Source organism: Vitis vinifera, chromosome 14 (genome assembly GCF_030704535.1).
Source record: "Vitis vinifera cultivar Pinot Noir 40024 chromosome 14, ASM3070453v1".
NCBI classification, from domain to species: domain Eukaryota; kingdom Viridiplantae; phylum Streptophyta; class Magnoliopsida; order Vitales; family Vitaceae; genus Vitis; species Vitis vinifera.
The window spans coordinates 10,789,408-10,814,823 of record NC_081818.1 but is presented as its reverse complement, the minus strand read 5'-3'; the positions used below and the strand labels follow the sequence as shown (position 1 = coordinate 10,814,823).

Below are 25,416 nucleotides of genomic sequence, written 5' to 3'. Positions count from 1 at the left end.
GTCAATGACGATACATATACTGGTGGCACTTACCAACTGGGTGGAAACGGTTTGAAAGAGAAGGTGTTGAAGGGTATTTCAGTTGAAGAAGTCTACAAATTGCAATTCGATTGCATAGATGAGGCTAAAACATTTTATAACATGTTAGCCAAAGTAACCGGATTTAGTATTCGAAAAGATGATTTGAAGCGAGACAAGAATGGAGATATAATATCTCGAAAGTAGGTGTGTTCCAGATAAGGACATCGAGCGACAAAGTTTATTGAAAATGACAAGAGACAGCGTGAGCCACGATCATTGACTAGAGTTGGATGTGAAGTTGCATTTCGTATAGGCTTGAGTAGAAAATATGGAAAGTGGATTGTAAAGGAATTTATAGAAGAACATAATCATAATTTGGTCGATGATATCAACACACAATTCATTCGGTCTCATCGGACAGCAAGTAATCCAGATAAGACACAAGTTGATGGTTTGCATAAAGTAGGTGTTAAAACCACACAAATCATGGACTATATGGTCAAACAAGCAGGGGGACATCAGCATGGTGGTTTCACACAAAAAGGCATACAATCACATTGATGCAATGCGTAGAATTGAAATTAAAGACGGTGATGCGGAAGCCACGTTGGCTTACTTGTGTGGAAAGGCAGAAATGGATTCTTCATTATTTTATAAATTGAACGTTGATGAAGAAAGCCGACTAGCAAGCTTATTTTGGGTTGATTCAACTACTCGAATGGATTATGCGTGTTTTGGAGATGTCCTAACATTTGATTCAACCTATAGGACAAGTGCCTATAAAAAGCCTCTAGTAGTGTTTGTTGGTGTTAATCATCACCACCAAACTGTGGTATTTGGTTGTGTATTATTGATGGATGAAAGTATTGGTACATATGAATGGGTGTTGAAGACATTTCTTATTGCAATGATGAATAAGAAGCCCATATTCGTAGTAATTGATGGGGATAAAGCTATGCGTAAGGCAATTAAAATAGTTCTACCCGATGCGTGCCCTCGCATGTGTTCATGGCATTTGCAACGAAATACATTCACGAATGTGCATATTAAGGACTTCACAAGCATCTTTGCAAGGTGCATGTTCATGCGTGGGAATGCAGAAGAATTCGAAAAGGTTTGGCATGAAATGGTTGAAAAGTTGGGTCTTAATGAGAATCATTAGGTCACCGAGATTTATGAGAAACATAAAAGATGGACTAAGGCGTATTTACGTGGAAATTTCTTTAGAGAGATGAGAAGCACACAAAGGTGTGAGAGTATGAATGCATATCTAAATAGATTATTAAAAATTTGTTTGTGACTGTATGAGTTTGTACAACAATTTGATAGGGCGATAATGAGAATACAGCAAAACAAGGCAAAGGCAAAGTTCAAGTCGAACAATTCTTCACCCATGCTTTCAACCAAACTATTCATACTTGAAAATCATGTTGTGATGGTATACATGAAAGAATCCTTCTTTACATTTCGTGAGGAGATGAAGAATGCAGAGTTATTCTTTATCGTAGGCCTTGTAAGTGATGATTCAATGCGAGCATACACATTATCTAAGTTTAGACACCCGAACTTAAAATGGGAAGTCCAATTTTGCTAGAATATTGTAACATTAAAATGCTCGTGCATGATGTTTTAGTCAATTGGCCTCCCTTGTTGCCACATGGTAGTTGTTATGAAGGTGGAGCATTTGGAAGAGATTCCTCTTTCATATATTTTGAAGAGGTGGACAAAGTTAGCAAAGGTGCAGACAACATCATCACCGGTGAATGAGACAAATAACGACATGGATCGCTTTGTACGATATGATTCATTGAGTTCGATGTGCAACAAGCTCTCCTACTATGCGTCAGATATGTCATCTTCATTTCTAGAAGCGAAAAATGAAATAGAAAATTTAACAGTGAGAATGGAGGAACTCTATAATAGTAATTTAAAAGGGAAAAAAGTAGTAGTAGATGGAGCCACAAGTCCTAAACAAGTCCGTGATCCAAATATTGTGAAGACTAAAGGAAATCCAAGCAAAGTTGCAACAAATTTTCAAAAGGGAAGACAGTGTAGTTGTTGTAATAGAGTGGGTCACACACTTAGAAAGTGTCCAGAAGCTAGAATCCCTCATACTGGTAATTATGTTAGTTATTTTTATAAGTACAGAAATTACCTGTACTTACAAAAATAACTAACATAATTGTTTTCATTGCATTATGATTATGTAGCAGGAAAGTAATTTGTCTTCCAATGTGACATTCAAATGGAAATGATGCCTTCAACAAATTCATTAGTTGACATTCAAATGGAAATGATGCATTCAAATGTATGTACAATTGGCTTGTTATATAACAACACAAACTTTGATAACATCTAATTCAATAATAATTGACAACACTTAATCATTGAAAAATGCAGGGAATGTGAGGGGAGCATTTGTCGAATGACCAATCTAACATGTATATAGATTTTGGTGTACTTGGCAATGTAAGCTCGAGAATAAAAAACACTTTTGACATGAATTTGGACTATGTATCACTTAATGATTTGGTTGAAGTAATTGGAATGGAATTGGACGACTCAATTTTAACAATGGAATGTGTATGTGCAGATAGCAGGATTTCAACAATACGAACAAACTATGACAACACCACGTCAAGGTGGGGATCCAAATAAATATCCAAATGAAAAGGATATACAACCTTTTTTTTATTCCTTAACGGAGTAAGAGAAGATAGGTATTAAATCAGTATTTATATTAGTTTACGTTATCACTTTGGCTAATATGTACTTTTATACTAAGTATTTAATGAAAATTCTGAATTTTGATCCAGAGTTAAGTTGATTGATAGAATGCAATATCCCCTACATTTATAATTTAATTGATAACAAGTGATAAAATGATTGGTAAAATGGGAAACCGATTCATTTATATCATGTCCAAAAAATAGTTGCGCATGTGGATATAATTTAATTCGAATGAGGTTAAAGGTTGACAATTAGGTGGTTATGAGTTAACTATAGGAAAGTAATCGATATGATGTAATTCATATGAAATTGGTAAATGTTGTGATATAACTCAAAATGGGTAAATCGTAGTTCAGTAATTTGGAATTGTAGTTTCCATTACTTCCAAACCTTTTAATTGAACTTAATGCCTCAATCACCAAAGTTTACTAAATGAAAAGTTTTCGGTACCACTTATAGGTATTTATCGGATGGTAGTCGTACTCAGAAATTGCACGATAGCATTCAACAAGTCAATCGATTGAGATTTGGCCTCAACCGATTGAGAATTCTTCTTTGCTGGTAGTCTCCATTCCTCAGCCGGTTGACACTGGAGGAAAAATTTCTCAATCGGTTGAGAAATTTCTTAAGCCGGTCACTTGAACTCCTCGACCGGTAGATACGCATCCAAATTTTGTTGAACCAGTTGTTAAAATTCCTCAGTCGGTCGAGACAAATCCTCAGTCGATAGACACTGCATCCATAAGGTCATTATCCGGTTGAGGAATGTTCTCTACCAGTTGCCATAATTCCATGGCCGATAAACACTAGACTAATCTGAATCGGTCGACCAATTCTTACCGGCTTTACGTCATTCTTTAACCGGTCTCCACTGCCTTTACAAGTAGTAGATATATTTCACACCAACTAAAAATATTAGTCGCCTAACCTATACTCCTACCAGTACTCACTATATAATTTTGAGCATAGATAAATGAATATATATATATATATATATATATATATATATATATATATATATATATATATATATTTGAAAAGCCACCCAAACTATGTAGGAACAAACAAAATCTAAAAACCTAAAAGATCGTACAAAATCAAACATGTTGAAAATGAATGATGGCTATATATTACAATTTCATTTTGCCTACCATAATGAAGAAGAGTATATCATATTCAAATAAAACGGACTTCATCATGAACCATGTATGGTCATCCAAGGTCACAACTTCCCAATAAACATGATGATATGTGGAGATGGAAATGATAAATATTAGAAAAATAACAAATATCATAATAATAATTTTTTCATTACTTGTGTATACGTCTTTGTACAAACAATAGCCACGATGGTTTGTTTTTCTCTGTTTCCCTCGTGTAAAACTAAATCACTTGCTATTTTCCGACGTATTTTAATAGAATCACATAAGTCGAAGGCTGTCATTGAATCACCATTTTTGAATGTCTGCATATGTTTAATGACATGCACTCCACAGTCTCACCTAAGAAAAAGATAAGAAAAGCAAAACAACTTATTGAATGGTTGTATAATTATAGCTCAGATAAACAATATTAATGTGAGTTATGTATTCATACTAACCCATTATCTTGGGTCGGAATCGAAGGAGCCCAATCAATGGAAAATTGGAAGACATTTTTCCCTATGTCATAGAGTTTGAAGAACGTTTGACAAAATTCAACCTAATTTATTTTGAAAGTGTTAAAAAATGTGGAAGAAAAAAAAATCAAATTAAAAGAAGAACAAATAGAAAGTGAAAGCATACCACTGTTTTGACACTCTTAAAACAGAACTCGTCCCGACTCTTCAATCGCAATGAATCCAAAATTTGGATATGAGAGTTTTTAAAGTCAATGACGCACAGATACCAATGACTGGGGCAATCGTCATGCATTGGAATAAATAGCTGTAAAGTTAGAAAAACAATATATATGAGTTGGGGCACAAAATATCTACTATATATATAGGTGAAAATAATATCTACTCTAAATTTGATATATGCAATTAAACATTACAAATAATTACTAACCTTCTCGCAATCATCCAATTAGCTAATGTACTTACTGACGATGGATGTTTTTCTATCAAAAAAAGGATGAGGACTCCCGCACAAAATCATTTGCTAATAATAAAACATAATACAGACATTAGTATATTGTACTTAATATGTAAGTAAACAACAAGAGAAATACGAGCTTACTGAAAATGTTGTGGGAAGATAGCATCTTATACTTCGTATGCCTATGAATTGCCTCTAAAAAAAATTTAGCTTTGATGCTTCTAGATTTATTACCTATTGTTAAACAATAACTTCAATAAATTTATTTAATTAATAAAGCGCGCATATGATATAAATGAAGTAGGTACTTACAACATCCATCAAATTTTGTCTAGGACGTAAGCACTCAAAATCTCCATGAACTCCATGTTCATGATCAAAGTCAACAAGAAGCTCACTAAAATGATAATATGTTAAAACATTCTTGACTAAATTGGAACCATATGAAGGCTAAAATTGTAACAACACATCTATGAATTTTCTAGACACTACAAACATTTTTGACAATGCTTTATTGAAAACATAATCAGCAATAAGAGATTGAAGTACATTGAATGATTGAGCATCCACCACGTCTTCACGAATGGACATGGGGATTGACTAAATCGAAAACAAGACATAATTATTAGCTATATATGTTGAGTATAAAAAATAAGAACATGATATTAAATTATTTGTATTATACCTCTGATGCTTGACGTTTTCTCATCTTCCTTAAATTGTGTACAAACGAGGAGACCTTGAATTTACTTGGTTTCCTCTCCCTTGATGTACATGTTTTCATGACATGCTCGGGATAACCACATAGTGCTCGTAATGGTTCCTAATATGGAAAATGCCATTAATATACATCTATTTACTATGTAATGGTTAAGTAGTTGTAAAGAGAATACTTTTTTCTTTTATATGATACATACCTTTCCATAATCTCTTCTACTCCTTTTGATTGGAAGTGGTAAAATATCTACATTTTTGTCCGGAATGATATGTACTTCAATTGATGTAGCACATGCATCTTCATTCTTTCCATTCAAGTCCTCAGTGCATAACTTCTCAGTTGACAAAGTGTGAATAGAATGTTAATTTCCTTTCTTATTGTCCTTATCTTCCAAACTTTTCTCGCATGAGAGAATATCATTCTTCGTTCTTCCTCATGCATTCTCAAAGGTTTTTCACTTGACCCAAGGAAGAGACCTTTCAATGTAGTATATTTCTCCTCAAATTCAGTCAAAACTTTTTCACAACTACTACTACTTGCACCATGACACAAATCAATTAGATGTGTCTTTAATTGTTGAAAGGTTTTATCCATCTCCATTAAGCTCTCACCATCAACCTAGTGATATATAAGAATTTCATTAATAACATCATAATACAAGGGTTCACTACTAATATTGATACTTACGATGAATATTGTAAAACTTACTCATTTAATAACATCTTTGTTTGGATTGATTTCAAATTTCTCATTCTCCTCATTCTCCCCCTCCATTGTCATCACATTTCCATCAACGCAATCCCTTATCTCATTTTGTATCACCCATATTTTGACCTACAATATATTCATCAAAATATAACACATCAGATTAAAAAATCACTAAAAACTTAAACCAATATTAAACGACTTTTGAAACTATAACTTACATTGTCATTTGCATATCCACCGAGTTTTTTCAATCTTTGTTTCATGTCTAGTACTTCATCATCTCCCCAAGTAGTAATCCAAAGAGAAGGTCGAGTATATAGCAATAGAAATTTCTCTTCGAACGATATATGCTCGTAGTAGAATAACTACGATTATATTTGACATGAATATATAGTTAGTTCACAAATTTTATTATAACAAAATCGAAATTCACTATGATGTAAATGAATTACAAGGACATTACCATTAAAAACAATAAGCAACCGCAAACCCCACTTTGTTGTTTCCTCTTAAACTCTTTAATCCAGTACACAAGATAAGACAACACAAATTCAACCCAATTCATCTTCTTTATTGAATCGATGTCTTCCACAAGATGTAAGAAAGAACGTTTCACAAAAAGCTTCATTGTTGGGCACAATAATGCACCCAAAACAAATAATACAAAACGAACTTTGAAATCGTTCCACCTTCTTTATCCTCCCTAATTTGATTTTCTAACATCACTAATGGCAATCGCCCATTTTTATCACAATATTTTTTTACATAAATCATTCTTATGGCTAACATCTTTGCTCATGCCAATCTTCAACCCTCTTGCCCTCAATCCCATAATAAATTCAACATCAATGGAGGATAATTTGATACAAGTATTATACAACTCTAACATATAAGTGTTCGAATTGAAACTATTTATCAAGCAAAGACATAACCCATGATCAATTTTCCTACATCGAAGTTGCAAGAGGCTACTAAATCCTATTTCTTTTATGGCAGCTCTTTGCTTTGGTTCTAATTTTTCAATAACTCTAATCACTCACGCGGGTGAGCATCGAGTCTGAAGATATAACCGAAAAGATACACAAACATCAAACATGTTTACATTAATCTAATTTCCAACAAATACATAAGTAATGAAATTAAGTATTCATTAGAAAAAAAATTACCTTTGGAACCACACCCTTTTGAAGTGAATATTGTTTTGAACTTTCTTTGGACTTTGCCATAAAATCTTATTTTTCTACTTTTGAAAGTGCATTCCACTTTTTGCCCAATTTTTTCCTCAACTACATCAATTGGTCACATACTTTAAATTCTAATTTTAAAATGTAATTATATTAGACACAACAATATTACTTCTTACATCATCATTTATCTTCCCTTCTTTATCCTTCTCTTTGATCATGGCCAATTAATCGTTACTACAAAACAATTTCAAACAAATTTAACTATAACAACCACAAAAAATACATTAAAAACATATTATTTTACATATTTCTATTTTCCCTTACTAGTAATGTATCCAAGCTCCGATAGGCCTCTTTGGATTTCTAACAACTTCAACACCATCGCGTTCGCTCCTAAAAATTAAATCAAATCATTTAAGTCAATTTTTATATTATGATTTCAGATATAATAAATCAAACATACTTTCACCACCACTACAAAATCCTCCCTAAATCTCTGTACATTTTAAATGGTCACAAAAATTTAGCATATAAATTATTTTCAATCTCCAATTATGGATCAAACCACATTATTTTTCATTAATGTGATCAATCCATAAATCTAACAAAAAACATGAAATGTAATGGATACAATATTGTAAAACACATTATCAATACTCACATTTTTTCCTTAATATAGAACTCGACAAATAATTACGACACAACCGCCTTTTGATTAACAAAAAATTATGTCATTTTTAGTTTTCTTTCTCTTAGTACTACTCGTCTTCTTCTTCTTCTTCCAGCTATGTCTTCAATTCGGGTCTTCAAACCACAAAATTTAGAACCCGAAAACACCCCTTACACCTCTTAAACAAAATATAAAATATTAAAAAAAATACAAGGGTTATGGAGAGGAGAGGGGGGAGCGGTAATATCGCACTCTTTACTTGAAAACCTGAAAAAAAAAAAAACCCAAATATAAAAATTAAATATGAATATAAACAGAAGGGGATACGAAGAAAAAAAAGAACTCGGAAAGATGCCACATGAAATGGCTACAATATTTCACCCAAAAACACCCAACAACACGAAAACATCCAACAATACACGAAGACAACTGAAAGCACCCGAAAAAAACAGTCGATAGAGATGAGTGGAAAACACAAGTACCCGGAGAAGGGCCAAGTATGGAGAAGAGAGAAAAATATGGGGAAACTCGACAAAAGAGGGAGAAAACAGCAACCTAACCCGACTGTGGAGGATGAGTGGAGAATATACCAAATTAGGAGGGGGGAACGGGAAAATGGGGAGAGAACAAGAGGGGGAACAACTACCCAGTCCGGCAATGGAGGATGACTAGAGAAGAGAGCAAATTAAGAGGGAGGAAAACGGGAAATGGGTGAGAGAATAGGATGGGGAACAACAGCTACATGGTCAACTATGGAGGATGATGAGTGGAGATGAGAGCACGGGGACACAAACAGAGGGAAAACGGGAAATGGGTGAGAAAATAGGATGGGGAACAACAGCTACACTAGTCGGTTAGGGAGGATGATGAGTGGAGATGAGAGCACGGGGACACAATCGACTATGGAGGAGAAGACAGTCGGCTATAGAGGAGAAGAGAGGGGAAAAACGGGAAAAGGGGCTGAGAGAGGGAGAGATTAAGAGGGGGAGGTACTTAGTTTTTTTTTTTTTTTTTCATTTTTTCTTTTTCATTTGGATGGCTGAGATTTAATCTCTTTCAGTCAACGACTAAAAAAAAACGAGGCATGCTACCTACTCCAACACCATAGAATTTTCCTTTTCTGTAAGACACTTGAATTGTTTATTCATGTGTGTGCATAAGAGAATTTTAGTAAATATACAATGTTGTACAAGAGTTTATGGGTGATCTTTCTAATCTAGGCTAATTAATTAATTAGGATTTAGTGAGCTAAATTAGTGACCTAAGCCTAAGATGAACTTAAGCCATTTAAGCTTGCAAGTAAGTGGGTGTTTGGTAAACCAACTTGACAACTTAAAATAACTTAATAACTTAATTTAAGTTATTAAGTAAATTAAGTATGTTTGATGAAATAACTTAATGGTATGACTTAAAGTTAAAAATAAATTTAAGTAATAAGCAAAAACAATTAACTTATTCTTGAGTCCATATCTTTAGTTTATATTTTTATGCTCATTTGCACTAATTACCTCGATGATCTCTTTTACTACTCCACGACCTTCATTGTTACTCGATTTCCTTTGCTTTAATTATAATTTATGAAGATAAATATGTCAATTTTATGATTTTGAATAAATTTTAAGTTAACTTGATCAAATAACCTTAATACTTAAAGTAAAAAAAATTAAGTAATAGGTTTTACATTAATAACTTAAGTTAAATTTAACTTAAAGTCAAATAAAGTCATCAAGTAATAAGTATTAAGTTTTATTAAATATCCTCTAAGCTTAAATAAACCCCTTAGGTTTAAGGCTTTGATGATGACCTTTGCCATTCAATCTTATGGAGAGATGAACCATAGCCTTCATACCAGAAAGAGGAATTTATCATCCTCATGTGTTAAGATATAGGAAAGAGAGCTATTGGAGGGAAGATCTATTGATTTTTGAGATCCTCTTCATCTCTTCATCGATTGGAATCGATTTAGGAACATTTAGATTGCATACATTACACCTATTTTTAGGATCTATGTTTTAAAATACCTATATGTTTTTGTTGCATAGATATAGAGAAAGTCTAGGATAATTTTTGCATGCACTATAACTATCTAAGATTGAGGATGGTTTTCCTAGCCATTTCTACAAATTCACTATCAAGCTTGTTTAAAGAAATATCATTAATGTTTAATGTTGCATCAGTGGCCATATCAACAACTACTTCGCCTATGTAAATTTCATGATCTTCACACCATGGCTTAATATATTTAGAGGTCATAAAGCATAATTTTTTCCCCCAAAAATATTTCTATTTTTTTAATATAAAAAAGACTTCAAGGAAAAAAGACGTTGTAGGACTCAAGGTTTAAAATATTTGAATATATTACTGATATATTCTCGATGTATCCAATATCCATGAATCCCAATATGAAATTTAGGAAGATTATCCATCAACTAATATTACCAATATTTTATCAATATTTCACTAATTTTTCAAAATTTTCACATTTAAACTAATATTTCATAGATATTTTGGATATTTCACCGATATTCAATTTTTTTGATTTTTTTATTATTAAATAATTAATTCTGATTATTTTATTTACATTTGATTTTATTTATTATAAAAAATATAAAAACATAATTTTCTTAATAGGTCTTTTTTATATAATCTATATATTTATTAAATATAAAAAACATAAATATTAAAACAATTATATATATATATTATTATTTATTTGATATCATTAAATATATTTAAATTAAAATAGATGGTAATTTTAATATTAAATATATTTTAAAATTAGACTGTTATCATTATATTTGTAAATTAATATATAATGTAACTTAATAATAAATGTGGTTTCAAATTATATTTTCAATTAAAGTCTTTTAAAAAACAAATTGAAGGATGAAATAAGAGAGAGAGGTGTGAACCGGAAAGGGGCAGACCGGAACTGAGCCGGAGCCGGACTTGGAGGAAGTCTTGGGGAGCCATTTATAAACCCTGCATGATGCCATTTCTTTCCACTCTCACAGAGGTAATTTGCTTCACAGACACAGCGAAGTAAATCATTTCTAGGGTTTTATTCTCTCCTTCTCCACAATCAAACAAACATTGCCCCATAGTTGTCATTCTTTGTTATCTAAAATCAAAAAATTAGATACTGATTCCATTTTCTTTCTCTGAAAATTTCCGTTTTCTTACTATAAACTGAGCCAAGATGCAGGGGTCTTCAGATAGGGGTCCCGCCGATTTGACTCAGCTCCAAGCCACAATGCAAGCAATAGAAATCGCTTGCTCCTCGATTCAGGTACGACCATTTCACTTTCTGTCTGGTTTCTGAAAAAATTGAAGGATAGGAATAAAAAATCTTATCTCGAACCCCATATTTCCCGATCTTATCGTTGTTCAAGGCTTGGATAAGTTAATATCTTTTTTTGATAGTTTTTATTGATGGACAAATAACAGTTCGGGACTCCAAAGTTATTTTTTCCCATGGTTTTCTAGGTAACCAAACCGGTTCTTGGAAAACTGTGATGTTCTTAGTGTCTAGACTTGGATTTATGAAAAGGTTTCTAGTAGATTTTATCCATTTGTATTACTGAAATGGGAAATTCTAGTAATTGTTTTTCTTAGGATTTTAGGTTGGATGACTAGTTCCTGAATTTTAATCGATGAATCAAACCAGAGAGGAAGTTATTTAGCACTTATAGATCAAATATCTAAATCAAATTTCGGTGATATTTTTTAGGTTGTGATTCATAGAGTTGGGTCACTGAAGTCAGTTATAAGCCTACAATCAATGGCTCTCTCTCATTTGTGGAAGCATTTCAGGCACTTGTGTCATATTATATGCTTGTGCTATAAATTTTTTATATAATGTTACAAATTACTAGCTGAAGAATAATTTGCATGATTCATTGCCATCTACACGCACACACACAGAGGCATGAAGTCACATCGAGCTTGTTAGTGATATTGTTTGACTTTTGTATTTCACATTAGATAAAGGAGAACTAGAAGTAGTTACTATTATCGTGTAATTGAATTTTATGTTTGGAAATTATATTTCAAAAATGATTTTATTAAAAACAAGAATAATTTGGACATTTTTGAAAATTATAATTAAATGAAAATGTATTTTATGTGTTTGACAGAAAGCATAGATCTCCTACTTCTTCAAAGAGAAAACATATTAACATGCAAGAGCTGTTCTTAATCAGTTGGGAAAAAGTGTTCTTTTATCTTTAATTTGATCTCATTTTATGAGTCTAAGTGGTTAATTGGTTCTCTATCGTTGGTTTGGGATCTTACGCTACCATAAGCATGCTACTCCTTTTAATTTTGCTTTCATAATCTTCCATACTTTCAATCATAACATGCTAGTTAAAATAATATTCCGTGGATATAAACCAACCAACAAAGGCAGGACTCGATTTTCTGAAAATTCAGTAGCTTCAAGAAGCACTTTCTGTGTCGTATGATCACTTTGCTTGAAGTTGAAGACTCACACCCTTGTCATTAAGGAGTTATTTTTCTTGATTCCTTTCCAATAGCTTCACTATCTCATCCAGCTTGTTGATTAATTGTACTATGACCTCTTGCTGGTATTGTTGTGTGGCAGAAATTTCATTCAAGCATGTTGAAGTAGCTTTTTGACTACTGCAACTTCTTTTAGAAGTCAAGCTTGCATAAATTATTCTACTCCTTATTTGCATGTATCTCGAACAAAGAACTTTTGTTTTGATACCAAAATTGACTTAGGACAACCCTAGGGGAGTTGTCTACAATCAAACAAAGTGGGGTGGAGCTTGTTTAGGATTTAAAGATAGGAATCAAGAATTAAGGTTGTGACAATGGGGAAAAAAGTGAGAAAAAAGAACGAGAAGATGGAGAAGAAAGACATGAACACCTTAGTGTCTTGTTAAGGCCTTCTAGAAGCTTCACCTTGAAGACAAAACATGGAGTTTCATGATTAGAAATTGAAAGGTATACAAAAAATTGATATTATTTTCATAATTTCATTTTGCAGCAATTAGTCTTAATATAGGCTTTAGAAAACCCTAAAACCTCAAGAAGACCATGAAAAAAAATGATACTTAATTCTTTCTAAAACTATTAAACTTTCCGCTTAAATAGAAATAGAAATTTGGAAAATATAAACGTTTTAAAAACTAGAAGTTTTTATACTGTAGACATTTTTAGAAAACAAAGATTTTCTAGCCGGTAGAAGGTTTTAGAAAAATGTGAGCTTTTAGAAAAATTGAGTTTTAGAAATAAAAGTTTTTAGAAGATAGAAGCTTTTGGAAAATGGAAAGTTTAAAAGTATAAGAACAGATTATAATAAGGGATTTTTAAAGACAGCTTTCTAATTTTATATAAAAGTCAAATAACCATCTAGCAATAAACTTGATCCTGAATAACTTCAATCTACAAAATTATCTATGTACCTTTGATGGAGTAATTTAGGAATCTTTATTTCCTTTCATTCCTTGAGTATATCTTTTTTTTTTGATAGGAAACAACAATGAATTATATTGAAATAGTAATTAAGAAACACAATAGAAGCATGAGGAATCCTCCCACAAATGAAAGCTAAACAAAATGAAATTCCTTGAGCATATCTTGGAGGATTCTTCCCGTCTGTACCTAATCATTTTCAGTGATAAACAATGACTGTCACTTCTAAAGTTACCTAATGTATTGTGGTCACATAATAATCTCTTTAGCCTTTTGTGTATTTTTTTCCTTGTTAGATTGCTTAACTTTACACCTCCATTGTAGAGCTTGCACTGCCCTAGTCCTCCTACTGAAATGTTATTTGTTGACATTTACAGTCTCTCATACATGAATGTATCCATGCATGTTAGTACTTATATGCATGTAGTTTGTGCATGCATATGAATTTGTAGAGATGCATCACACATAGACATGGTTACACATGTGTTTTTGACTGTTTCGCAGATGCATGTGAATCCAGCAGCAGCTGAGGCAACTATTTTATCATTATGCCAATCTCCTCAGCCATATCAGGCATGCCAATTCATTCTTGGTAAGTTAATATGATTATATACATTTGTATATGCTATCTTTCCTACTGTAATTGATGGTTGGTTATGTTACTTGTTTGGCCTTAGTAGATCTTTAAAGTTATTGCTTTATGATAAACAAGGTTAACATTTATTTATCTATTATCAGAACCATAATTGTATTAAAAATGAATAAAAGTACATGAGAAGGATGAGGAGTCCTTCCCATACTTACAAAAACTGATAAAAAATGGCTAAACACTACCACATATAAGGAAACCTAGCTTACCAGTATGGACCAAAAAGAAATACAAAAGCCTCTACTAGCCCACACAAAACTCCTCTTGTTGCTATTTAGCTCCTTTTGTTTAACACACCGAGGACCAGTCAAGTTGAATAACATTGAGAGGAATGTCTTTGAAAGTAGGAGTAAAGAAACCTAAAAAGAGGAATAGAAGTGGATTAGATCCCATAGTGTTTTTGTTGCCCTTTGCTTATTCTCAAAGACAAGCATTTCTCTTTTGCCACATAATCCTACTCAATATGAGACAAGTGATGTGCCAAAAGATCTTACCTCTTAGGGGACTCTTAAAACCTCCCATAGGAGATGGTCATCATGTCACATATGCTCCTAGGTGGAACCTAGTCTAGCCTAACCTGTCAGATGGTGTCATGGCCTCATAGTCACATTGGGCAATATTAAAAAAAGGATAAACCGTTTCTCCACTCCTTGAACATTGAATGCGCCAATTTTTATTTATTTATTAATGATAAGAAACAACCATCTTCATTTATCTTGAAAAGTTCAATACAAGAAGGACGAGCAATCCTTCAAGCATATACAAAAAATGGTTATAAAGTAACCTATTGTCAAGCTTTAAAATCTTTGCCTTAATACCTAACCCCATGCACGCTTGCTTAGAGAAAGCTCTCAATATTGTACCAAAGTGATCTCTAATCACACCTTTAATGCCCATTTGGCAATGGTTACTCAAGGAACATTCATTCAAGTTTAACTTTACCAAACCTAGAGAAGGGTGGGTGGGGGGGACTAACCAATCATAACTTTGTTTCTTACTTGTTTGAGAAGCAAACATTTTTTAAATCCAACATTAAAAGAAACAAAGGAATAATTGCAAAAGGCTTAGTGATCGAGGCCCAAAGGGAAGAGAAAAAGTAAATCAAGTCCTAAATGGCATCCATAGATCTCCATATATCCTTGAAAATCCTTGCATTCCTCTCTAACCATATAAACATATCTAAGATAGCACAACCACCTACCATAAAATCTTTCTCTTTGGAAGGCTTTTAAAGCCCTTAAAGAAGATACCCATCATCTTTGCTATGTCTCAAGGAGAAACCTAATCAAGATTTGCTAAGTGAAACAATCTTGGTCAAAGTGCTAGTGTGACGGGATAATGAAGAAAGAGATGATCGGTTGATTCACTACACTTCAAACACAACATAATGATCCGACATGAGAGCTTTGTAATGCCTCCTTAGTTGAAGCATATCATTGGTATTGACCTTCTTACTAGCCACAAGGCAAACGAAAGCCTTGACTCTAGGTGGAGCTTTTGAGTTCCAAATTAAGTTAGTAGGAGCAAAAAAGGTGAAGATAAGGGAGAGAGGGGTAACTGAAAGAGCTTTGTAAAATGAGCAAACAATGAAAAGCCTTGAGGATGTCAATGACTAAGTACTTTCATCTGTAAAGGAAGTTGATAAGTACACATGACCTAGGGAAGAGGGGAGTCTAGTCAATTCCTTAGTCTTTGAACCATAGAGGTTTCGATGAAAGTTGAAATTCCAAGATGGATTGGTAGTTGATTGATCTATAGCAAAGAAAATAAGCATATTCCTTGTCCTTATGACTCAGAACTGATTTGGAAATTGAAACTTGAGAGGACTCTTGCCCAAACCAAGTATCCTCCCATAGGAGAACTTTAGTGTCATCTCCCATCAAGTATTGGATGAAATTCGAGAAATCATTGAAAACTTGAGAAAAGATTTTCCAAGGGCAACAGTGTGACTACCTAACAACCGTTTTGGTGTCCAAACCAATGGAGTGCAACCCATAAATGCATAGGATGATCCTTCGCTAAAAAGCTTTCCTTTCTCTTGAAAACCTACACAACAACTTTTCAAGAAGTTTTTTCCTCAAGGAAATTCTCCCTAAGCCTAATCCTTTTTCCCTTTTCAATTTATACACAAGACCCCACCCAACTAGGTGGTCTCTTATTCTTTCCCCATACCCCGACTAAAGGAAGTCTCTTTGTAATTCTCAATCCTAATTTTACTAGGACCTTAAACGTTGAAAGGAAATAAGTAGGGTAAGAAATAAACAAGACTGCATGAGGGTTATTCTACCACCCAGAGATAAAAAGGCTTTCTTCTAACCATCCAAATGACAAGAGATCTTATCTAACACTTGATCCTAGAAAAAAGTGACTTTAAAATTTCCCTCTAAAGGGAGACCTAAATAGGTAAGTGGCCAAGTAGAGATTTTATAATCCAATGAGGCTAAGTCTTGAATAGAGTTCTCACAAATTAATACCAGCTAAGGAACCTTTTTTCTAGATTGATCTTTAAGCTTGATATGCATCTAAAAACTAAAGAAGTGACACCCTTGTCCTGTCTTTCCCTATCAAAAAGCCTTTTAAAAGCCCTCTTATCTTTAACTCTCACAACCATCCTACTCAAAAGATCCGCAACAATAGTAAAGAGAAGAAGGGAGAAAGGGTCACCCCGTCTTAAACCTCAAGATGCTTTAACCCAACCTTTTGGCACCCTCATTCACTAGAATAGAAAAACTTGCAAAAGATGAACATCCTTGAATCCACAACCTCCACTTTGAAATTAAGTCTTTCCACTTTAAAGCAGATATAAAAAAGTCCAATTCACATGGTCATAAGCTTTTTCAAAATCTATCTCAAAGACAACTTTGGATTTTCGAGAATGTCTTTTTTTGTCTACCACTTCATTTGGCATTAGAATAATGTCTAGGGTTTATCTACCTTCAATAAAAGCACCTTGTGACCAATGGATAATCTCATGCAAAACCTTATGAATGCGGAGAGAAAGCAGTTTTGCTTTGACCTTGTAAAAAATGACTAATTCAACCTAAGGTAATCATCTAGGTAAGGGGGGGTGGTAAGGGATGAATTGGGTGATGGTTAATATTGAAAGATTTTTAAATTAATGAATACAAATGGCTATAACACTAGTTAATAAGCAATTAAATTAGAACAAAATAAGTAGAGAGAGGGGAATAAGAATTGCGAACTCAAGTTTATAGTGGTTTGGCCCAAACCCTGGCCTACATCCATTTTGTTGAAGCTCTAACCAAGTGAGGGTTCCACTAACTTCAAGGCTTCAATCCAAGATTTCAACTTGTATAATTGAATTATGACTACCCTTTATGAATCTTCTCAATTGACAAACCTCACTTGAATAACACTCTCAAATCTTTGAAGGAAGTAATGGAAGAGCAATTCAATCCTAGAGAACAATAATGGCTCACAAGATACAACGGAGGTTAGGAGGCACTAGAGAATTAACAAGTATAAAAATGAATGTACTCAAGAGCTATGAATGAGAATTTTGGTAGTTTAGCAATTGAATGCTCAAGGTCTCATATCCATAATTGCATTTTGAAAGCCATATTTAAAATTGGGAAGCTCAGAAACCCTAGAGACCATAACTTGGGTTAGATAGTTTGAGCAATTAGTTAAACTAGTTCACTAGTTGTTGGGCATTAAATGCCTTGGTGGTTGACCATTGGAGTTTGGAGCTTGATCAGTTAAGACTTCTGCTTTAGCCAATAATAACAACCGTTTACCATTTAGAGGAATAAAAGGGCTTGCAATAGGTCAAGCCTAATTGGCTCAATCAGTTTCCCTGAGCTTGACCAATTTCACTATTTTTGCATTTTTAAGACGAAATCAAAGTTAGGGAACCTTAGAATGACTTTCAACACTCCTCATAAACCCTTTAAACATGTTTTTGAAAGAATTTAAGCTTGAGTTTTTGGAGAAAAACATGAAATCATCCAATTTTGAGAAAATAAACTCAAGTTAAAGTGTGTTAAGGATGATTTTAAAAGCGTTAAGTGCATGAATGATTTGATTTAATCCTAATGCACCAAAAAACCAATCTTACAATGGTTCCTATGTCTTCAACATGACCAAGTCTTCATCAAACCGAGATTGTCCATTGATTGCTATTTGATTTTGTCTTAATTTCTTGAAAACCTGAAATAATGAACTTGATGAACCATTAGTACCATGAACCTTGTTTTGTTATCATTAAAGCTCATTTAGGGAAACCTTGGGTTGACAAACCTTACAAGGACTAGTAGTCAAACTTATGGGCCTAAAATCAACCACAGTGGACATGTTATTTCCCTTAGGGGCTAGAGCAATAAAAGTAGCATTGGTACTATTATTAATTACCCCATTATTGTGGAATTCCAAGAAAACCTTCGTTAAATCCTCTTTGATGGTGTTTGAATAGTCTTGATAAAAGCTAAGGGATATGTGATATATGTAATATATCATGGTTAATCCACTTGCAGATGATAGTATAGTTTTCATCAAATATTCTAGGATTTGTAACATATTTTCTGTAATGGAGCTTTTAAGATGCATAAATATAGGTCATACATGATCAAGGGTCCTTTGGTGCGAAGGAGGGGATTTTTTTTGTACTTTAATAGTATTAAACAGCTATTGGATGCTTAAAAAAACAAGCAACCATAACTAAAAAGATATGGTACTTGTTTTGTTGGTAGTGAATGACATCCTTTTTGATAGGGCAATTAATGATCTACTTTCTAAACAACATCAAAGGAGTTGTGTGTATTACAACTATGTTTTATTTTATTAGGATGTATGTTGTCATTCATAGTGGATTTTATTAGTTTGTAATCAACTTCCTGGGATTCAATACTCCTTAGGCTTTCACTACTGTCGGTTCAATCGATTTAGCATGGACATAGATAAGAGGAACTTGCACACTACAACATGGAAATACCTGAAGAAAAGATGGATATAGGGAGTAGAGACAAGGCAGTATGTGTATATATATATTATACTTACAATGTATTATTTACTAGAAATATGCAAGTGTGATTATCTAACTTATTTTTTGTCGGATAGGGAGCTAGAGATCCATTGGTCTTAGTGAGAAATATAGGAAAGGATGAGAGATCCTTCATAAAGGAAAGAAAAGAGAAATATGGCAAGAGAAAATAAACTCCTTGCACTATCAAGAAACAAAAACCTCTCTATTCACCATCCAATGAACAAACTCTCCTCTTGGATAATAGGTTTGCTTTATGGTGTGTTTTTTGTCCATTGAGGAAGATTACGAAATCTAAGAGCAAACATAATACTTTAATTAACTTCAAGGAGGCAAAGAGTCTCTAACAAAATACACCAAACATTTCACTCCTTTTTTGACTAAAAGGTCTGCACTTGATTGGTAGGCAAGGATCCTAACAAAGAGAACATCTCTTAACTTTGTAGCAATATCAAATATTTGGTAGTACCACTGGTTAAACTTCTATGAGAACCCTTTTCCTTTTTTGGTCACCCATGAAATGGGAACAACAAATTCTCTTCCACCACAAGATTGAAAAGGTTTAAAGCTTTAGCCTATAGGAAACCCTTTAACAATTCTTGAATCTTAGCCCCACTAGCAAATCCCTCACTTGCAGGTTTATAGTAACCCTTTATCAGTGTACCCTAATGATCATTCCACCAATTCCAAGTTATCTTGAGATGTCCAAAGAATATCCATTAAAGTTTATCTTGACAAAACATTCAAATGTTAGTGATCGTTCATGAGAAGTCTTATTTGCCAAACTCTTGGATTTGCATATGGATATAGTAACATGAGGCTTAGGGGAGTGCATGTGAAGGCTTCACTAGTAGAGGTCTAAAGGGAGAAAGAAGAGTAAAATAAGTCCCAAATTATATCTAGATCTTCCAAACACCTTAAAAATTCCTTGTATTTCTTTCTTGCTATAGCATCTATATCAAATTGAGGCTATCAATACTCTATGAAACCTTACCTTTGGGATGACCTCCAAAGCCTTTAAAAGAAATGGTCAACATCTCTGTCACCCTATTGGAACCAAGTCTTAGCAAGGATGAACAATTTATGCTACAAGCCTAAAGCAATTGGGCAATGATGAAAAAATGGTAAGCTGATTTTCCACTCTTTCTACACATGACACACCACTCCGAATTAAAAGCTTGCAAGGTCTCCCCTTTGAGAGCAAATTATTGATATTAACCACTTGACCTTCTTACTAGTCAGGAGCCACACAATATAGTCTTTACTTTAAGGGTTATTTTCGATTTCCAAATAAATTAATCAGAGTGAAAGGGATAGAAGTGGATGAAAAAGAAAGGTATTTGAATAGTGACTTAAGTGAAAACAAGCTTGGGGAGGTCAAATATCAATCCCTCACATCAAAGTTGGAAGATGATAGATACACTTAGGCTATGAAAGACACAAGGAAAGCCATTTTTTCAATTTCTTGATCGAAGAGGTTTTGGCAAAAATTGAAATTCTAAGATAGAGAAGAGAGGAGGGGATCAAAAGTAGGGGAATTTATGATCCTTACCACTCTAAAGAGATTTGGGCATTGAAGACCAAAGGAAGGATAAATCTCTTCATCAAGTGTCTTCATAAAGCAAATCTTTGTATCATCATCCATAGAAAAGTAAGTGAAGTGAGAAAAAGGCCTTCTAGGGATAACTATGCGGTTAATTCTAGGCTCAATTGGTTTTTGGTTTCGGAGGATTGGGAAGGTCACTTTACAGGGCCTGTTCAGTGTGTCCTCCCTAAACCGCTTTCAGATCATTCTCCAATTTTGCTAGATGTGGGGGAGGGGGGGTGGTGAGGAGAGGCCCAATGCCTTTTAGATTTGAGAACATGTGGTTGAAGGAGGAGGGCTTCAAGGACAAGTTGCAGGCTTGGTGGGAGAGTCTCAATTTTAATGGAATTGCTAGTTTTGTTTTGGGTGCTAAGCTGAAAGCCTTGAAGCCATTACTGAGAGAATGGAATAGGAATGTCTTTGGTAAAGTTGAAGTTAATAAGGCTTTGGTTTTGAATCAAGTGGAATTTTGGGACAAAGTAGAGGTTGCTTGGCCACTTGCTGTTCATGAGTTGGAAGCTAGGAGAGGTGCAAAGGAAGATTTTAAAAAGTGGGTCTTCCTAGAAGATATTTCTTGGAGGCAGAAATCAAGGGAGTTGTGGTTGAAAGAGGGGGATAGAAACATTAGATTTTTCCACAAGATGGCTAATGCACACAAGAGGAGGAGTTCGATGGCACGGGTTAAAATCAATGGTGTGTGTTAACACAGGAGAATGAGATTAGAGAAAGAGTGGTGAATGAGTTTAAGCTTCTGTTTTTTGCTACAGGAGAGTGGAGGCCCAATATTAGTGGCTTGTCTCTTGCAAGGTTGGAGGTGGTTGAAAAGGCGAGGCTAGGGGAGCCTTTTTCTAAGCAAGAGGTTTTCGAGGCTCTTAAGGCCTTTAGTGGGGATAAAGCACCCAGGCCTGATGGTTTTTCTATGGCTTTCTGACGATCCTCATGAGGGTTTGTGAAGGAAGAGGTTATGGGGTTTTTCAAGGAGTTTCATGTTCACAATTGTTTTGTCAAAAGTTTGAATGCAATGTTCCAAGTCTTGATCCCAAAAAAAGGGGGTGCAGAAGATTTAAGGGATTTTAGGCCAATTAGTTTGGTGGGTGGGTTGTACAAGTGGTTGGCTAAAGTGCTAACCGATAGGTTAAAGCTATTAGTGGGTAAGGTGGTTTCCAAGGCCCAAAATGCCTTTGTGGAGGGTAGACAAATCCTGGATGCTGCCCTTGTTGCTAATGAAGTCATAAATTCGATTTTGAAGAGTCATGAGGGGGCAGTGTTGTGCAAGATTGATATAGAGAAGATGTATGATCATGCGGACTGGTCCTTCTTGCTGTCAGTTATGAGTATGATGGGTTTTGGGGAGAAATGGCTCCGGTGGATGCAATGGTGCATCTTTACAACTAGTTTTTATGTTTTGGTTAAAGGGACTCCCTCAGGATTCTTCCAAAGTTCTAGGGGTTTAAGGCAGGGGGACCCACTCTCACCGTACCTGTTTGTGATTGCTATGGAGGCACTTAGCTACCTTCTAAGGAGAGCTGTAAGTGGGGGTTTTTTGTTAGCCTATAAGGTGAGGGGTAGAGGTGGTGAAGGGGCTCATGTGTCCCACTTATTGTTTGCCCATAACACTTTGGTGTCTATTGGGCTTCTCAGGATCAGATGCGGTATTTAAGTTGGACTCTAATGTGGTTTGAGGCCATTTTGGGGCTGAGAATTAATTTGGATGAAAGTGAGTTAATCCTAGTGGGATGTGTGGAAAATGTGGAGGCTTTGGTTGTAGAACTTGGTTGTAAGGTCGGGACTCTCCCCTCCTCTTATTTGGGCCTTTTAAGTCTGTGGCTGCCTAGAATGGAGTGGAGGAGAGGTTTCGAAAGAGATTGGCAATGTGGAAGAGACAATATATCTCCAAAGGAGGGAGGCTCACTTTGATTTGGAGTACTTTGGCTAGCTTGTCCATTTACATCATGTCTGTGCTTACTTTGCCTAGGAAGATCAGATTGAGGTTGGGGTAGATTCAGAGAGATTTTTTGTGGGGTGGTGGGGCTCTTGAGCGGAAACCTTATCTTGTAAGATGGGTGCTTGTTTGTTAGACAAAAGAAAAGGGGGTTTGGGGGTAAAGTGTCTTTCTTCTTGTAATAAGGCGCTTTTGTGTAAATGGAGTTGGAAGTTTGCAAATGAGAGAAAGGCCTTGTGGAATCAAGTGATTAGGGGAAAGTATGGGAAGGAGCAAGGGGATTGGTGCTCCAAGGAAGTGAGGGGTGGGCATGGCATGGGGTTGTGGAAAGCAATTAGGAGGGAGTGACATGTTTTAAGCAGTAGACTCTCCTTTGTGGTGGGTAATGGTTAGAGGGTGAGATTTTGGAAGGATAGATGTTGTGGAGATTTTCCTTTTTGTGTCGCCTTTCCTACTTTGTTTGCTTTAGCTATGTCCAAGGACACCTGGGTAAAAGATGTGTGGAGTTTCATCGAGGGAGGGGGGAGTTGGAGCTCGCATTTCTCTAGACCCTTTAATGATTGGGAGATGGATGAGGTGCACGGTTTTTTATTTTGTCTTAATGGGAAGAGTGTTTAGTGTGATGTGGAAGATATAGGGTGCTTTGGATAGAGACTAAATGTGGGAAATTCTCAGTTAAGTTTGTCTACAAAGCCCTAGAATCTAGACCATCAACCTCTTTCCCATCGAATGTCATTTGGAAATCATGTGTGCAACCCAAAGTGAGTTTTTTTAGGTGGGAAGCAACTTGGTGGAAGGCCCTTACTTTGGACCAACTTCAGAAAAGAAGATGACCTTTAGCAAATAGATGCTACCTTTTCCAAATGCATGAGGAATCGATAGATCATATCCTCCTCCATTGTGCCTAGACAAGGACTCTTTGGGCGTTGTTTTTCACTCTCTTCAGGGTGCAATGGGTACTGCCAGCCTCTGTTAAAATGATGCTCTTGGGTTGGAACGAGTCTTTTGTGGGAAAAAATAGAAAGGAAGTTTGGAGAGTAGACTCTTTATGTATTTTTTTGGACAGTTTGGAAGGTAAAGAACAAGATTGCATTTGAAGATGATGTGCTGTTCATTCAAAGACTTAAGAGTTCTTTTATTTATTTATTTTGGTCGGAGACAAAATTGTTCATAAAAGATGGTCCTTCGTCTTTAGTAGGTTTCATTGATTAGGTAGGTTCTCGATGAGGGTGGTTTTTTTTTACCCCTCTGTTTTTTAAGGCTTTTTTTGTCCCAGCTGGGGAGGGGGGTGTTCCTTTGTTGTATCTTTTTGAGTCGCTATTTTAGCGTCTCTTTTCAATACAATTTCTTTTCTTTTACTTATAAAAAAAAAACTATGCGGTTGCTTAGTGATGAAGTGTTTTTCTTTGTAGGAAACCTCCATAACCTCTTTAGATAGAGATAAGGTGCTTTGGATAGAGACTAAATGTGGGAAATTCTCAGTTAAGTTTGTCTACAAAGCCTTAGAATCTGGACCATCAATCTCTTTCCCATCGAATGTCATTTGGAAATCATGTGTGCAACCCAAAGTGAGTTTTTTTGGGTGGGAAGCAACTTGGTGGAAGGCCCTTACTTTGGACCAACTTCAGAAAAGAGGATGACCTTTAGCAAATAGATGCTACCTTTGTCAAATGCATGAGGAATCGATATATCATATCCTCCTCCACTGTGCCAAGACAAGGACTCTTTGGGCGTTGTTTTTCACTCTCTTCAGGGTGCAATGGGTACTGCCAACCTCTGTTAAAATGATGCTCTTGGGTTGGAACAGGTCTTTTGTGGGAAAAAAGAGAAAGGAAGTTTGGAGAGCAGACCCTTTATGTATTTTTTTGGACGGTTTGGAAGGCAAAGAACAAAATTGCATTTGAAGATGATGTGCTGTCCATTCAAAGACTTAAGAATTCTTTTATTTAATTTTTTTGGTCGGAGACAAAATTGTTCATAAAAGATGGTCCTTCGTCTTTAGTAGGTTTCATTGATTGGGTAGGTTCTCGATGAGGGTGGTGTTCCTTTGCTGTATCTTTTCGAGTTGCTATTTTAGCGTCTTTTTTCAATACAATTTCTTCTCTTTTACTTATAAAAAAAAACTATGCGGTTGCTTGGTGATGAAGTGTTTTTCTTTGTAGGAAACCTCCATAACCACTTCCCTAAGACCACTTTATTTCTCATAGGTATCTTACCAATACATAGACCATGTCTTGACCTGCATGATGATCTTCTTTCCTTCCCTAACTCTTGACCAAAAAAAATTTCTTTGTAAGCGCTCAACCTTAGAAGCCACTTTAATCAGGACTTTGCAAATTAATAGGAAATAAGTGAGATTAATTGACAAACATGATTGTACAAGGGTTCTTCATTCTTCAAAGGATAAGTGAATTTTTTCCAACCATCTAATTGCTTGAATGATCTTTCTAATATTAGAGTCCAAAAGGACATCACACTTGGGTTTCACCATAACGGGAGAACCAAATAAGCTATAGGCTCCACGATCTAAGAGGGAGGCTAAATCTTGAACATGTTCTTGATTCACATTAATATCTAATTGTAGAAACTGAGAATATTTCTAATATTCATTCAAAATTGTTGTTGTTTACATAATCGGGTCCCTATTTAACAAATACACAACAAAAAAATGGAAAAAATACAAATATGGA

General features: G+C 34.8%; 2 protein-coding genes across 3 annotated transcripts in view; both read left to right on the top strand.

Annotated features, from left to right (window-relative positions):
* Positions 1-544: 544 nt before the first annotated feature.
* LOC104881522 (protein FAR1-RELATED SEQUENCE 4-like) lies at positions 545-1,183 on the top strand. The gene has a single exon (XM_010661959.1). The coding sequence runs from the start codon at positions 545-547 to the stop codon at positions 1,181-1,183; it is 639 nt and encodes a 212-aa protein (XP_010660261.1).
* A 9,895-nt stretch (positions 1,184-11,078) lies between these two features.
* LOC100253500 (uncharacterized) overlaps positions 11,079-25,416 on the top strand; it is a 118,653-nt gene continuing 104,315 nt past the window's right edge. The window contains exons 1-2 of one of the 2 annotated variants that reach the window (XM_010661910.3): positions 11,079-11,401; positions 14,056-14,143. In XM_010661910.3, coding sequence (XP_010660212.1) covers positions 11,312-11,401; positions 14,056-14,143 — 178 coding nt within the window. In that variant the 5' untranslated portion in view covers positions 11,079-11,311. The remainder of the gene's footprint in view (positions 11,402-14,055; positions 14,144-25,416) is intronic. The other variant, XM_002266572.5, reaches the window with a different exon arrangement.